At 32.9% G+C, this 14,871-nt stretch overlaps 1 protein-coding gene across 1 annotated transcript; it reads right to left on the bottom strand.

The window, feature by feature from the left end:
* Positions 1 to 4,055: 4,055 nt before the first annotated feature.
* LOC133285264 (transcription factor MYB93-like) lies at positions 4,056 to 5,588 on the bottom strand. The gene is made up of 3 exons (XM_061482475.1): positions 5,456 to 5,588; positions 5,239 to 5,368; positions 4,056 to 4,809 (listed from the first exon to the last, which is right to left on the bottom strand). Exons 1-3 carry the CDS (start codon positions 5,586 to 5,588, stop codon positions 4,056 to 4,058), a joined length of 1,017 nt encoding a protein of 338 aa, XP_061338459.1.
* Between the last annotated feature and the right edge of the window lie 9,283 nt (positions 5,589 to 14,871).

Genomic DNA, 14,871 nt, shown 5'->3' with positions numbered 1-14,871 from the left:
AAAAGGAAGATAAAAACAAGAAAACAACTAACTAATACCCAGCCTGGGAGAGGTAACTCCCAGTTGGTCTCTTAACAGTAAGCTAAAGCAATTTAAAGGAGGCGGACCTCAAGGTCTCAACCCTGATTTGAAGACAGTGGCGAAGCTGGCTCAAAAAATTAGGTGGTGCCAAAAAATTTGACATATTAAATTATCAAAATATTTATCGTAATTACACAAATTTATCAGGAAAAAAATTTACTATGAATTCTAACATAGTTATCTAAATTATGTACTAAATAATGTCACATAATATTGAAAATTCAAATGAACAATTGTCGTTGATTATATATCAAAGCAAATATATAAAAATGCACTAACATTTTCGGTAAACATTTCAAACATAAAAATTTCACTTTCCTCCCACAACATAATAAGTAATAAACCAAATATTATCCTAAGGATATGAAAACACACAAATATAATAATTATATGTATAATAAGCATTGTCCTTCGTCTCCTCTTTCATTATCTCTATTTCTTAAAGTTTCAATATCTCACGTTAGAGAACATCGTCCTTGTTTGCAACAGCCATAAGCACAATGGAAAGTTCTCACATTTGGGAATTAGGTTTTTAACTATTCTTTGTGTGTGCAATAACCCAAAACAAAATAGTTCAATGGACCTTCATATTCCATAATTATAGTCCTATTATTCATTTGGTTTCGTGATTGTTACTTTCAATGGTTAAGTGTTTGTCCTTTTAAATGACACAAATTGTATCCTTTTAGTTTTTAACACTATGTCTTACTGGTAAGACATAGTTATAACATGAAAAAAAAATTCTCTCCACGTTAGCTGAAGTGACTGAGGAAATAGAAAAAAGTAATTTTTCATGTTATAACTATATTTTACCGGTGAGATATAGTGTCAAAAGTTAAAAGGATACAACCTTGTGTCCTTTAAAAGGACAAAACTTTTTTTCTACTTTTAAATGAGTTTATTTGGTTTAGTTAGACCCAAATTTTGACATAGGTCAACTATTCATTTTTGTGATTAAGTTTAGAAGTCTCTTTTTTTTTAAATAATAGGAGTAAAAATAACTAACATAACTGATTAGAATAAAGCAAAACAAAAAATATATATACAGGATAAAAAAAAGGTAAAACACAAAAATAATCATATTATACATCCTTATTATTTGTTTGCATTTACATGGTTTGTTGTTACTTTGTATTGAGTATTTGATTTTCTATTTAGATGGTGTCAAATTATAATTTTTATCTTAGTTAATTATAACTAATTACATAATATATATAATAAGTAAAAAGAAAAAACAAGCAGGTGCCAAGGCACCTGCTGGCCTTCATGTGGCTACGCCACTGTTTGAAGAGGAAGAAGCTAACCAATCAGCAACGGAATTCCCTTCTCTATGAATATGAGCTAGTTCCACCATCCAATCTCTGTTTATGAGCGATTGGATCCTTAAGACAAGAGACCGACACAACTGGTTATTCATACAACCATTCTTTGCTAGATCTATGGCAGTAGTCGAGTCACTGTCAAGGCAAGCCCCTGTCCCAAGCAAGTCTTAGGCCTTTGAGGATCCTAATCAACTCGGATGAGAGAGGACTCCTATGCCCGTGTTTTTCCTGAATCCTACTAACCAATTACCTTCAGAATCTCGTATTGTCCTCTTAGAGAGGGAGCAAGAGGTCGGGATAAAAAAGTAATTTTAAATCTCTACTATGTTGGAATATTATCTTGTATCATTTAACTACATCCAGAGTTTTGGTTTAGATAAAAAAATATTACCAATATCTAATTATCATAATATATATCTCATTTATATTAATACAAAACTTTCAAAAGTAATTGAAATATAAAAAATAAAAATATCCAATAAATTTATAATATAATCTATACATATTGGATACCAAAACAATAGTTTTTATCTGGATCCAAATATTAGAAGAGCCACATAGGCCCACCAAAACAATAGCCTAGCAGAGGTTAAGAGTCCAAAATGAAATATTAACTAAGTAAGAAAATGCATAAAAACACGTACACTCAATCCAGTAGGATTATTAGCAGCACTTAATCTAAAATCTTAAGGTGTTGGGTTAAAGTCTTTTTAATAATTTATATTGTTTTAACACATTCCTTCACACAAAAACCCTTTAGGCTTAAAGGGTGGATATATATTCTCAATTTTTTTGTTTACCTTATACTTATTTAATTTCACAAGTGGAGGGCAGTAAGGATCGAACTCGGGACTTTGTGATCACTGAACTCTAATATCATGTAAAAAATTACTTCAACCAAAATCTTAAGATGTTGAATGAGAGTCTTTTTAATGATTTATATTGTTCTCTAACATTATCAATTATACCACCACACAAAGGCGGTCAGTTGAGTCAAGTCGTACCACATTTATAAATAGAGAGAAAAAGATATAAGTCTTCTATTATAAAAAAGCTCATTATTCAAACACTGACTCCGGCGTATAAGTGTCTTATAGGTACTCTACCCTCTTGTAGTCTTGTTCTATCAAGATATTTTCCTACGACATTAAAGATCAAATCCCGCACAATAAAGTAGTGATCTCGTTGATATCCAGTCACCACATTAAATAACACTTTGTGCTCGGATCAAATTCTTTTGAAGTATTGGTGCTTCCAAGGTCTTAACCCATTTTCCCCTTTTTAGGTTGCGTAAACATTCCAAATTGCTTTATCCATAAAATTATCAAGTTGTAAAACCCTATAGTTTTAGGTTTCAGCAAGGCTAGAAAAATTTTTGTGATCCATATACCTAGTTTTTTTTTTTTTTTTTTTAATTATTTTCCATAGCTAATGAAATTCATCCTGTGTATGACGATTACTCAAGCACACGCGTACCAATATGTAGTAAAGTACATACCTAACTACATCAGAATGATTATTGATTATGAATCTGATTGTTCTAGCTGTCTTTACATCATTTTCTTCATTGACGTTGCCACTCACAGAACAGCCATCACTTCCAAAGCATTACCAATAATTATATATCATGGTATATACGCGATTAATCCATCAATCAAACAGTGTAGCAGGGGTCTAACTAAGCAACTTGCTTAGTTTAAACGTTCAAAGTCTTATCTAACATAACATAATAACAATGACATAAGAAACACAACGCATGGGGTCGGATTAGGTGGTGAAAATTTTCCTCTTAAATTTTTAATAAGGAGAATATGTAGGAAAACAAACCTAACCACGTCTTGATTTTCTTTGTTGTATACTTTGATAACCATGACAAACTTGACCTCAACCAATCGGATTATTCAAGATTTCAAGTACCTTTGACAAGGAAAACTCTATAAAGGTACGGGTAGAGTTTAATTACAAGTTCAGTGGTGCATGGAAATGTGTTAGACATCAGCAGCAATGCGAGACGGAAATTTCAGGAGTCATTTTTTAAGGCTTAAGAGTCAACCTCTAGGTGGAAAAGGAATCAAATTTAACTAATCATGATGGAAATTAAGGAAACGCATTTGCCTTTAGCGAGTAATATATGATATCCTAATCCTATAACTTTAAGCACTAAGGTTAATTTACATTAACCAAACGTATTTTCATTTTTTTTTTTTTGAGATATTCCAATCGATTCATCGCTTCACGACTAGTCGAATTCGGAACGGATCCCGGGATAAGGTTTTAAATCCCTCCCAAAAACATATTTTCATTCTGAAATGGCACTTGATTACTTTATGACTTTATCCGAGTCAACAGTGTTATTCAACTAAATACTTCGACATACAGTAAATTAACAAACAAAACGGATAATTGAAGAAAAGAACATTTATGTATATCTGTTGAAGGAAATGTACCGACACTCAAACTAATTTTATGAAGCTGTGCCAAAAGTATGTTCAAAAACATGTATTGGCATATAAGTACGTATATTATGTAAATAGAGATATATCTTTTATATTTATACATACTATAATATACGCATGAATTTAGTGGCAGGAAACAAACAATAATCTGATGAAAGCATAAAACTGCATAATACAACCTCTCCCAAATTAAATATTACGATAGCTCATGCATAATGGGATCCTCAAAAAATAGTTCAGGCCAATAAGAAGAGGTTCCTCCATGGCTAGAAGTGCTACTGCTGGCATCTCCTGGATTGCTAGTTGAGGTCCCTGTCACATTTAGGGGAATAGATGGAGCAGGAGATGATGTTATTATCCAGGGAGAGCCATCAACTGTGTGGTCCCCTTGACCTATCATTTCAAAGTCAGTAGTACCTTGACCCTGCTCACTATTCAAACCAGATTGGGAGCTGAAAGAGACTTTTGGGTCTAGAAAGTGAGATAACATGCTTGAGTGGGGGAGCAGTTGGGAGCTAGAAATCCCATTAGAAAATGAGGCTGGACTATTCAGTTGTGGACAGTCCATAATTACTAGGTTGTCTTTGACATTAGTACTTGAATTTAACAAATTGAAAGCTTCCATGTTTGTGATGGCATTTTGGTCATAATAGTTGGTGTCTAAGGAATTTGTAGATTGGAGTAAATAGTGAAGATTTTGAAGCTTTGCTAGCTGAACGGCCTCTGCATGTAACCTGAAAGCCTGTTCATCCAAAGATTGATGATCCATAAGGTCTGTCATGTTGGCCAAAGCTAGCAGATATGGCAAGCTGGAAAATAGATCAGTTCTTGGCTGGTGTGTCATTGGATCAAAACCCATCTGAATCAGTTTTTTCTTTAAGTGAGTATTCCAGAAATTCTTGATCTCATTATCGGTCCTGCCAGGAAGGTGGGTTGCAATTGCTGACCATCTACCAATTTTAAAACAAAGATTGGAAACAAAAAGTCAGAAAAGACTTAAAGTGCTTCAATCAATATTAAGCATAATGAAAACTTCTCTATATCTCTCCCCAAAAAACCAAAGAAGGAAGTCATAATCGTTCAAAGAATAAAAACTGCATCCCGTTAAACCCGACTAACGAGTATGGAGTGGAGGAAATCCTTGTACGCAACTTTACCCTTACATAATTGCAAAGATGCTATTTTCTGGATTCGAATCCGTGACCTTTCAATCATGAAGGAACAGACTGTTCCAGTTCGCTCCTTTTATAATCGTTCAAAGAATAATGAAGTTTATTAATACTTTAGTTTGTGTGAGCAATTGCAAGGTAAAAAATATTATAACCTCTCGATCCCTTTGCCTCTCTAACCAAAGAAAAAGGAGAAAGATGAAAAAGTACTTGTTTCCAAGAATGGAATGGAGATGCAGAATTGTCTGCTCCTCTTCTTGAGAAAATTTCCCCCTCTTGATGTCAGGTCTTAAATAGTTGGTCCACCTTAGCCTACAGCTTTTTCCACATCTATTAAGACCTGTGAAATTTTCAAGCAAATAAATGAATGAGGAAACACTGAACTTTGCTGCAGTATATACAGAACTATATATATATATAGAAAGACCTGCTAACTTAGGGAGAGCTCTCCAACTTCCATGGCCGTGTTTCTGAATGTAATCAACTAGCTTTTGATCTTCTTCAGGAGTCCAGGGTCCCTTCTTAAGGCCATTTTCATCGCAGCATGGAAACCTTCCCATTGTGTGATGAGATCAAAGGCAATTATTCTTCTGAATCTTTCCCTTCCTCTGCTCTACCGCCAAATTAAACAATGGGGTGGGGTTTACTATTTATATCCATTATTCTTGCCTACTTCTTGTCGTTGTTTGTCATGGATTGCTGGATTAGAAAATTGTTTTCGCAATCTTTATTCGGCTGATTAAAGATTTGGACACTTCCGGTTAAAGTAGAAAAAAACAAAATTAATATTCATGCCTTGACAAGTAGACCCTTCAAATTATTATTGAAAAAAACTCACAACATTTTAATTACTTAGAAGTTCAAAAAAATATTTATACAGTTAATGCAGATAAGTTATATGCATTTACTTTCAAAATAACATCGTTTTGGGATTGAAAGATTAGAAAATTATAATTATAAAGACTATAATAATCTTGAAACAAATTAAAATCACAAAAACATATTGATTTTCACCCCAAAACGACATCGTATTGGAGAGAGATAGAAATTTTTTGGGTTGCTCTATCACTTTAACCATATTTTTAATTCTGTAAGTTCTCAATGTCTCATGTTCTAGTTAAATTTTTGGTGTTATGTTTACCAAAAAATAAAATAAAATTTTTTGGTGTTATAAAGGTGGCAGCCCTTACTCTAAGAGCATTTAAGAATTTTTTGAGAGGTTAATTACATAACTAGTTTCTTTTAAATTTTGGTAGGTTCTCCCAATTTAACTATATTTTTAACTAGTTGAGTAACCTTCATACTTAACTACATTTTTAATATTAAGACCTATTCTAATAGCACTTAAAAATTTCTAAGAAACTAATTACACAACAAGCTCCATCCGAATAATGTTGGTATTTTTTTATTTTATTTTGGTAAATGACTATAATGTTGGTATTTCTATCTGTATTAAATGCATCTCTAGCCAATTTAATAATATTCTAATTTTACTTACCGCATTAATAAAAATGTACTATTCACTGCCATAGAAGAGACAGATCATGGAGGTGCCCTCACGCCCTCCACGATGGAAGAACATTTAAAATTAAGTGTTTAACATGAAACAGCTTAAACTTCTAAATAATTTTGTTCGGTCTTTTATATTAAAATTCCAATTCAATCTTAATTTTATAATATAAATAAGTATTGTACTTAACTTCAGTAAAAATACAATACATTTAATTATCAAAATAATATAATATTTAAACGACTTTTTACAGTAGTACCGACTCCCTCACTAAGTAATTTCTGGATTCACCCTTTCTTACTAATTGCATACTTAAGTGGCTCCCATCTCAGAAAAATTCGAAAATTAAATGAAAAGTTTGATATACACGAAATCAGGTCAATTTGGTAATTGTGGGCCAAACAATTTATATAGTTTCAAACAATATGGTATTAAAATATCGTCAATAGGACGAAACTTTCAAATCAAATAGTTAGCGTACATGTGTCGAATAAAATCTCAGAGGAACCCCTCCCATGCACGCAAAGAGGAGGCCATGTCCCTCTTTCGTCATGGTTTGCATGGCTTTAAATGATTCACGTCCTCTCTTCTTGGATTTCATGCGGCCTAAGCCCCATAGCGAATCATTCACTGAACAAAACCATGAAATTTAATCTCACAATTATTATTGTCACTTAAACTATGTACTGTACATATATACCTACGATAAAATAAGTCGTTTACGATACCTCTTTATATGAATAAGACAATTATAGGCATAGCTAGAAGATTTTGTTTCAGGAGAGTCAAAACGAAAAAACACTTAATTTATTTGAGAGACCAAATGCTTTTTATTTTTTAGATAATTAATTACTTTTGCAGCACATTACCTGCCGCGAACCACAGATTATTTCTAAGTGGCTCTTTTTATTATAGCTCAATTGTCTTAACCAATATTTATAAATTATAACTTTTAATTTTTTTTTTTAAATTTCTTAACGGGTTCATTGGTTACCCGATTTACTTCGGTTCAAGCATGTTTGGATTTATATAAGAAGGAATGTCATTTTCTCCATTCTTAAGATTTGAACTCCAAACCTTTAATTAAGGAAAACACAAACTTCATATAACTTAAATTAATGGTGGTTGATTGTTAATTTAGAGTTATGAGGAGGTGAATCCATAATGCTTAATTATGTGCAACTATCATTATTCAACCTGCAATCAAACACACCAAATACCAAATATGCATGTGCGTTCAAGGCCAAGTTGGCACGTAAAATATACACACATACTGTACAACTTTATCTGAATATCTAAACAGGTAAACGAAAACTAATCTATCCAAGTCGTTGAAAATAGATGTAGCTATGTAGTTAAACAAACTGTAACAGTGAAAAGCATCTAGGTTAAAAAGTGGGGACAAACCCAAGGTAGTAGTAGACTAGAGATATAGTTCATTGTCTGAAAAGGACGTAAATGATGTGACTCATTTGACTCGGAGGGTGGTGCAGTTAGAGACGTGGAGGAGAAATTGGTGCAGCAAACGCTCAAATCTTCATCAATTTTTTTGTAACCCCAAAGTCATTCTTTGCACGGTTGATAAGCCTTCAATGTCATATGTTGGTGGATTAATGTCCTCATGCACCTTGTTGTGTTGCAAAATTTCGTACTCATACTGTCCTCCTGCATCTTAAATTAATGAAGTGCATGGAATACAAAGTAAAAGGTTATTGCTTTGTACAAAAGTAAGTGATTCGAAAAATTTGCAATCCAATATCACAATGTATAAGCCTTCAAATATGTTTAGACCTTTGTAGTTGGTTATTGGCGATTGAGAATACCCAACGATTCCTAAAGCCATGAAAATAGAAATTATAGTATAATCTAGAAATTATATTGACAAGTATCTAAGTCTTATCGGTTAAAGAAGATTTTATATTATGTCAAGAAGTCAGAAACTAATCATAATATAATTCCAAGACCTCGCGAACTTTAAGACATGGATCCATGCTTTTGTCCATTGCTCCCTACAAAAATTGTGCCCTTCTTGCTTCCTACGTAAGTTAGACATTTTCAAACCTAAATCTTAATTATTTAATCAACTTATTAAGTGTCAACATCTATATGGAACAGCAAAAGGAGTTAATTAGAGAGAGACCATTTTTTCTTCATCTTTAACAAATATTTCTTATTCATGTATTGCAAAATTTCATTGCCTTTACCCCTCCTAGTTGTATTTTGTTAGTAAACGGTTCACACACACAAAGACTTTATATCCTTCAGCCAAGTTATCTTGTCGGGACGATTGTGTGTTACTATGAGACAAAGGATTCAGTGATGCAAGATCAACTTTATAATTTCAATATAATATCATCTTTGAATTCAGCGTGTCCGCTAAACAACTGATTTGCTTGCTGTAATGGGTTTCTAACCAATACATCTTTTAAAACAGACTTCGAGGCCACCTACTTAATGGATACTACCTCAATGTTCTTATATACATGTGTCTAATCTTCGTCCCCTAAATATATAGGCCTCTGTTGCCTTGCTTTAAGGACAATCTTCCAGCACTACAGAATTCAAATTCTTTCCTCTTCCTTCTAAATACCTTACAAAAGGCTACCTCGTTGGGTTAATCTGGACAGCACTTGGCACCTTAGGTACTAATGCAACTCCTCCCAAATATCCCCAATTCTTGTACTGCGACAAAGAGTACACCACCCGCCTAATAACCCGAATTCTAGACCTAACAAGTAACAATATTTAGCCAATAAGAAAATTTGGAAGCATGACACATATATATCATTCTCCTTTTACCCCAAAACATCATTATTTTGGGGTTGGGAGATAATATATATATATATATAAGGATAAATATTTCTACAGCCACTTTAGATAAGGTTATCTACACTTATTCTTTTCTAACTAAGTATGACCGGTCATACATAAAAATTACATTTTCTCTCTATGCCACGTCAGCCGACAGTGTCTGAGGAAAAAAAAAAACAGCTTTATTGTTATAGTTATAACTAAGTATGACCGATCATACTTAGTTAAAAAGGGTAGCGGTAGATAACCTTATATAAAGTGGTTGTAAAAATATTTTTTCCATATATATATGAGTTAATGTTTCTCATATTATATGAGATAATTTTATCTCGTACACACACGTAAAAGTGTGTGGGCCATGTGAGAAAAAAAGAGAAAAAGAAATCATGAAAGTCCTTTATATACGAGTTTAATGTTTATCAGGTTGTTGTAGGAGATAAAATTATCTTCTATATATATATAGGGTTTAGTGTGTATCATTCAAAAGGACACAAGTTGTGTCCTTTTAGTGATTTACACAGAGTACGACCAGTCCTACTCTGTGTAATTCTGAAAAGTTACTTTTTTTTTACTTTACACGTCAGCGATGTGACTGGGGAGAGAGAAAAAAAAGTAACTTTTCAGTTTTACACAAAGTACGACTGGTCGTACTTTGTGTAAAACACCTAAAATGACACAAGCTTGTGTCAATCAAAAGGACACTTCTTTTTCCCATATATATAAAAGTATATAGGACCCATGTGAGAAGAAGAGAAAGAAAATATGGGGTACACATTTTTATATGTGTATGCTAGATAAATTTCTCTATGAGAAATAATAAACCCTTTATATATATATATATATATATATATATATATATATATATATATATATATATATATATATATATATTAAATTGAGATTGATATCTGCAAAATAAATATTCAACGGGTGAGGAAGTGAAGATTACTAGTTTACATTTAACATTATTCGTTTACTTTTTTTTTTCGCATACGTTCATGAATGTGTGAGTAATACTATATATATATATATATATATATATATATATATATATATATATATATATATATATATATGAAAAAAATATTTATACTTATAAATGATATAACCTTATGTCATTTTAGATCCTAACCGTTGATTTTCGTCAATCAACGGTTATAATTTATTGGATTAAAATTATAATTGTTGATTGAGAAAAATCAACGGTTAGGATCTAAAATAACATAAGGTTTATATCCTTTAAAAAGACAAATATGTTTCCATATATTCTGTACCGGAAAAAAAAACACTATATATATTAAATTAGAGTCCAGACTCTTAAAGAGCAAGGTACTCTCCAACCATACCCTAATTTTCACTGAGCCATGTGCTTCTTCTGCAGAAAACATTTTTTTATTTCACATAATTATATCACTTTGAAAGTTCTTAGTTTTTCAAATCTTTTTCTACAATATTATGATCATTTTAACTATTTTACATTGCACTTTTTTAAATCTTTTCAAAGTGTGTCATTCATTGATCTCATTTGAAAATTTAAAACTTGCATTGACACAGTAAATGTGTAGAAAAAGAAGAGAATTCATTACTATATATATTATAAATTAAAGTCTATTCTCGTGTGAGTCGCTTAATCTCTTGTTTTACTCTCTCTTAAAGAATGGGAGATGCCATTCTTAATTTTTTTTAATTAAATTTTTGAATTCAAATTATTTTGAATTGATTATCTAAACATTTATTACAGTTTTACTTATTTTTTTTTTATTTTATATTTGAATATCTATCTAAACAAATTATATATAGTTTTAATAATTTTTTAAATTTAAATTTAAATTTAACTAAAATTTTAAAATATCACGACACTTGTATAGCAATTCTGGTTAAGTGACGAAGAAAACATAAATGAGCTACGAATAAGGATAAATTCCAATGAGTAACTTGTGTAATGCCTCATTGATAACCTAATCATGACCGAGAGAAAACTTGGTTGACCGTACTTTGGCCCAAGGATGCGTCTAACTTCACCAGGCTCTTACCAAATTCAGTTAACTAGCTCCTTTTTCGAATTGAATATAAAACATTTCCAAAAAATCTTCATTTACAGTATACAATTCTTGGATTGGAAAAATGCTACAAATTTTAACCAATGTACAATATTTTATACTCGGATAACCTTTGAGTAATGGTTAGAGTTGTCATCATGCATGTAGCTGTTTACTGTTGATCTATACAATAGGCCAAATTTTTATATAGGACAGGTTTTATAGCACAGAGCTACTTTTTTTAGTGTATTTCTACGGTCATATATATACCTTAAAAATCAAATATGTGTGATTAAGGATAAATAGTTATGTAAATCATATCTATATAATTTCAACGAATTGAACTAGGTGTATAAGTTTTTTCTATTATAGGATAAATTTTTCTCTCCCCCGTTGAAACAAAAATTTGTAGAGTCCACCAATTAAAAAAAAAATAGTTGGCGGGATTTTTTATATTTATCCAAGAGGGTATATATATATTTTTTATCCTGTAACAGGAAAAAAATATATCCCTTAAACTAATCAATAGTCATATTTATTTTTTATCATTAAGGGACCCACAATCTATTTTAATAGCATAATAACTCAAAAAATTTAGATGAGATTGATTGTGTTCGTATTTATTGTCTTGGCTCGAATGGTGTTTTATGATCACCAATTAGCATCTTAAGTTTGAGAGATATAACTATCGAGTTAGTTCAAATGAATAGGCAAAAATTTTCTTATCAAATTTTTAACACAATTGTATATCCAGAATTTGAACTCAAATATCACTCATTAAGTTAATTAGAATAACCATCTTCTATTTTTCTTTTTCATTTTGGAAACTGATCTTAATTACCTCTTTGAGGCGAATCAGAACCCCTGGTATCCCCACGGGTTCGACGCTTATAAGACTAATCCAGAGTTCGGGTGCGAGTCCAAGGATTACGGTACTTATGCCTCTCCCCAGATGGTGTTGGTGGGATTCGAACCAAGGTCCTCTCCCACCACTCCGTCCTCATGCTACCAACTGAGCCACCACACTTATTACGGCAGAATAAAGAAGAAAGAAAGGATGCAGCTATTGAGATGCACTTTGCTGCTACAAACCATGACAGATAGCGTTTAGTTATACTGTTTATTAAGTTTGTTAGGTTTTTGAAGTTTCCCGCTTCTTTTTAGTTAGTTAAGTGTTTGTTATTTTTGGTTACTCTGTTAATAGGGTAATGTATTTCATATATATATATATATATAGGACCAATTGTAACTTTCAGAATTATTCAATGAAATCATGAGTAAAGCTCCTTCTCCCTGTTTCTGCATTTTCAACATGGTATCAGAGCTCTCATAGAGCTATGGTACTCAGCTTCTAGATTTTTCTTTCGGTTTTCTTCTTTTATGCCATGGATCATGCAAATCCTGGTATGGATTTTAATACAAATCCTCTATTCCTCCATCCAAGTGAAAATCCATCGTTGATTCTGGTGAATCCGCCATTAACAGGAAATAACTATCATACTTAGGCTCGTTCAATGACCGTAGCACTTCTGTCCAAAAACAAGGTAGGATTCGTTGATGGAAGCATTATCACTCCTCCACAAAATGATGCAAGTTTTTCTCAGTGGCAACGATGCAATACCATGGTGATAACCTGGATTCATCGTTCTATATCAGAATCCATTTCAAAGTCCATAATCTGGATAGAAAAGGCGCGTGATGTGTGGCTGGATCTACAAGAGCGTTTTTCTCAATCTGATGTGTTTCGAATCTCAGATCTACAGGAAGAGATCTATAAGCTGCATCAAGGAGATCGCAACGTGTCTGAATTCTACACAGAACTGAAGACTATGTAGGATGAGCTTGAGAATTTGAAGCCACTGCATGTATGTAGTTGTTTTCCTCCCTGCACTTGCGGTGCTTTTAGCAGAATGCGAGCTTACCGTGATAGAGATCACATGATTCATTTTCTGAAAGGATTAACTGAACAATACGCTGTGGTTCGATCTCAGATTATGTTGATAGATCCATTACCGAATGTTAATCGTGCTTTCTCCACGGTGTCACAACAGGAGAGGCAGTTTGGTGCTGATAATGGAGGAAATATTGGAAATAATTCACAGCCATTTGTTGCATTCAACAATAGCAACAATGCTGTTGGAAATGATACTCGTAGCAATAACAACTTTACTGGAAATGATGTGCGTAGAAGTTTCAACAATTTCCATAGTCCAGGAAGAAATGGCAGAGGACGTGGTAAATATGTAGGAAGAGGAAATCGAATTTGTACTCACTGTGGAAGGACGAATCACACTACTGAGACATGCTACCAACTTCATGGATATCCACCTGGATTTCGCACCAGATATCCCCAATCTAGTGCCAACGCTGCTTTCCAGGACAATGTGATGAATAATACTCAATCTGGCATGACTACCAGAAATGAGTTGAATTCTGGCAATTTCTCACAAGAACAATACCAACACCTGGTTTCTCTTCTGCACAATTCTCATAACTCTAATGCAGCAGCAACACAACCTGCACAACCTGCATCCAATGCCAATACTGTTCCTGCTCACACTGTGAATATTACACAGATTGCAAACACACACACACAGATCCCTCAGGTAGTTTCCATACAAAGTGGGTGATAGATACTGGTGCAACTGACCATATATCTCATGAACCTTTATTCTTTTGCTCCCTCCATAAAATTGAACCTATATCTGTTATGCTTCCAAATGCATCACATGTTATATGCCACTTTGCCGGTACTGTTCGATTGTTGCCCAACCTCACCTTAACTGATGTTTTATTTGTACCAGAATTTTATGTGAATTTAGTATCTGTTTCCAAACTGATTCACACCCTTAAGTGCCATCTGACTTTTCGTGATGATTGGTGTCTCATTTCACAGATCCTTCCCAGGAGATGATTGGTATAGCTAGACAGCAGCAAGGTCTCTATGTGATAATAAATGAGGATGGCATCTTGAAGAATAAGGACCTACCACTTACATCTGTAACCCATTACAGTAATAATGCCTCTACTGTATCAGATTCCAGTCTTGATGAGTTTGTTCTGTGGCATAGAAGATTAGGTCATGTGTCGAATCATATTTTGCACACTATGTCATCTCTTTTTCCTTCAGTTTCTTGTACTCAATCCATACAACCTTGTGACTCTTGCCATTTAGCTAAGCAAAGGAAATTACCATTTACTTCTAGTACCTCTGTCACTAATCACATTTTTGAAATCTTGCATGCTGACATTTGGGGGCCATTTCATATACCATTAATCTATGGTCACAGATATTTTTTAACTTTGGTGGATGATTTCTCACGATTTACTTGGGTTGTTTTGATGAAGTATAAGGGTGAAACACGTAGCCATATCCATAACTTTCATTCACTAATTGCCAATCAGTTTGGTACCTCTATTAAAATCCTAAGGAGTGATAATGGAAATGAGTTTTTAATGGCTGATTTCTTTAAATCAAAGGGA

This window comes from Gastrolobium bilobum, unplaced genomic scaffold (assembly GCF_033153095.1).
Source record: "Gastrolobium bilobum isolate Gb01-03AN ecotype WA unplaced genomic scaffold, APGP_CSIRO_Gbil_v1 utg2490, whole genome shotgun sequence".
Classification (NCBI taxonomy): Eukaryota; Viridiplantae; Streptophyta; class Magnoliopsida; order Fabales; family Fabaceae; genus Gastrolobium; species Gastrolobium bilobum.
The sequence above is the reverse complement of the archived record's forward strand: the minus strand, read 5'-3'. Positions and strand labels throughout refer to the sequence as shown.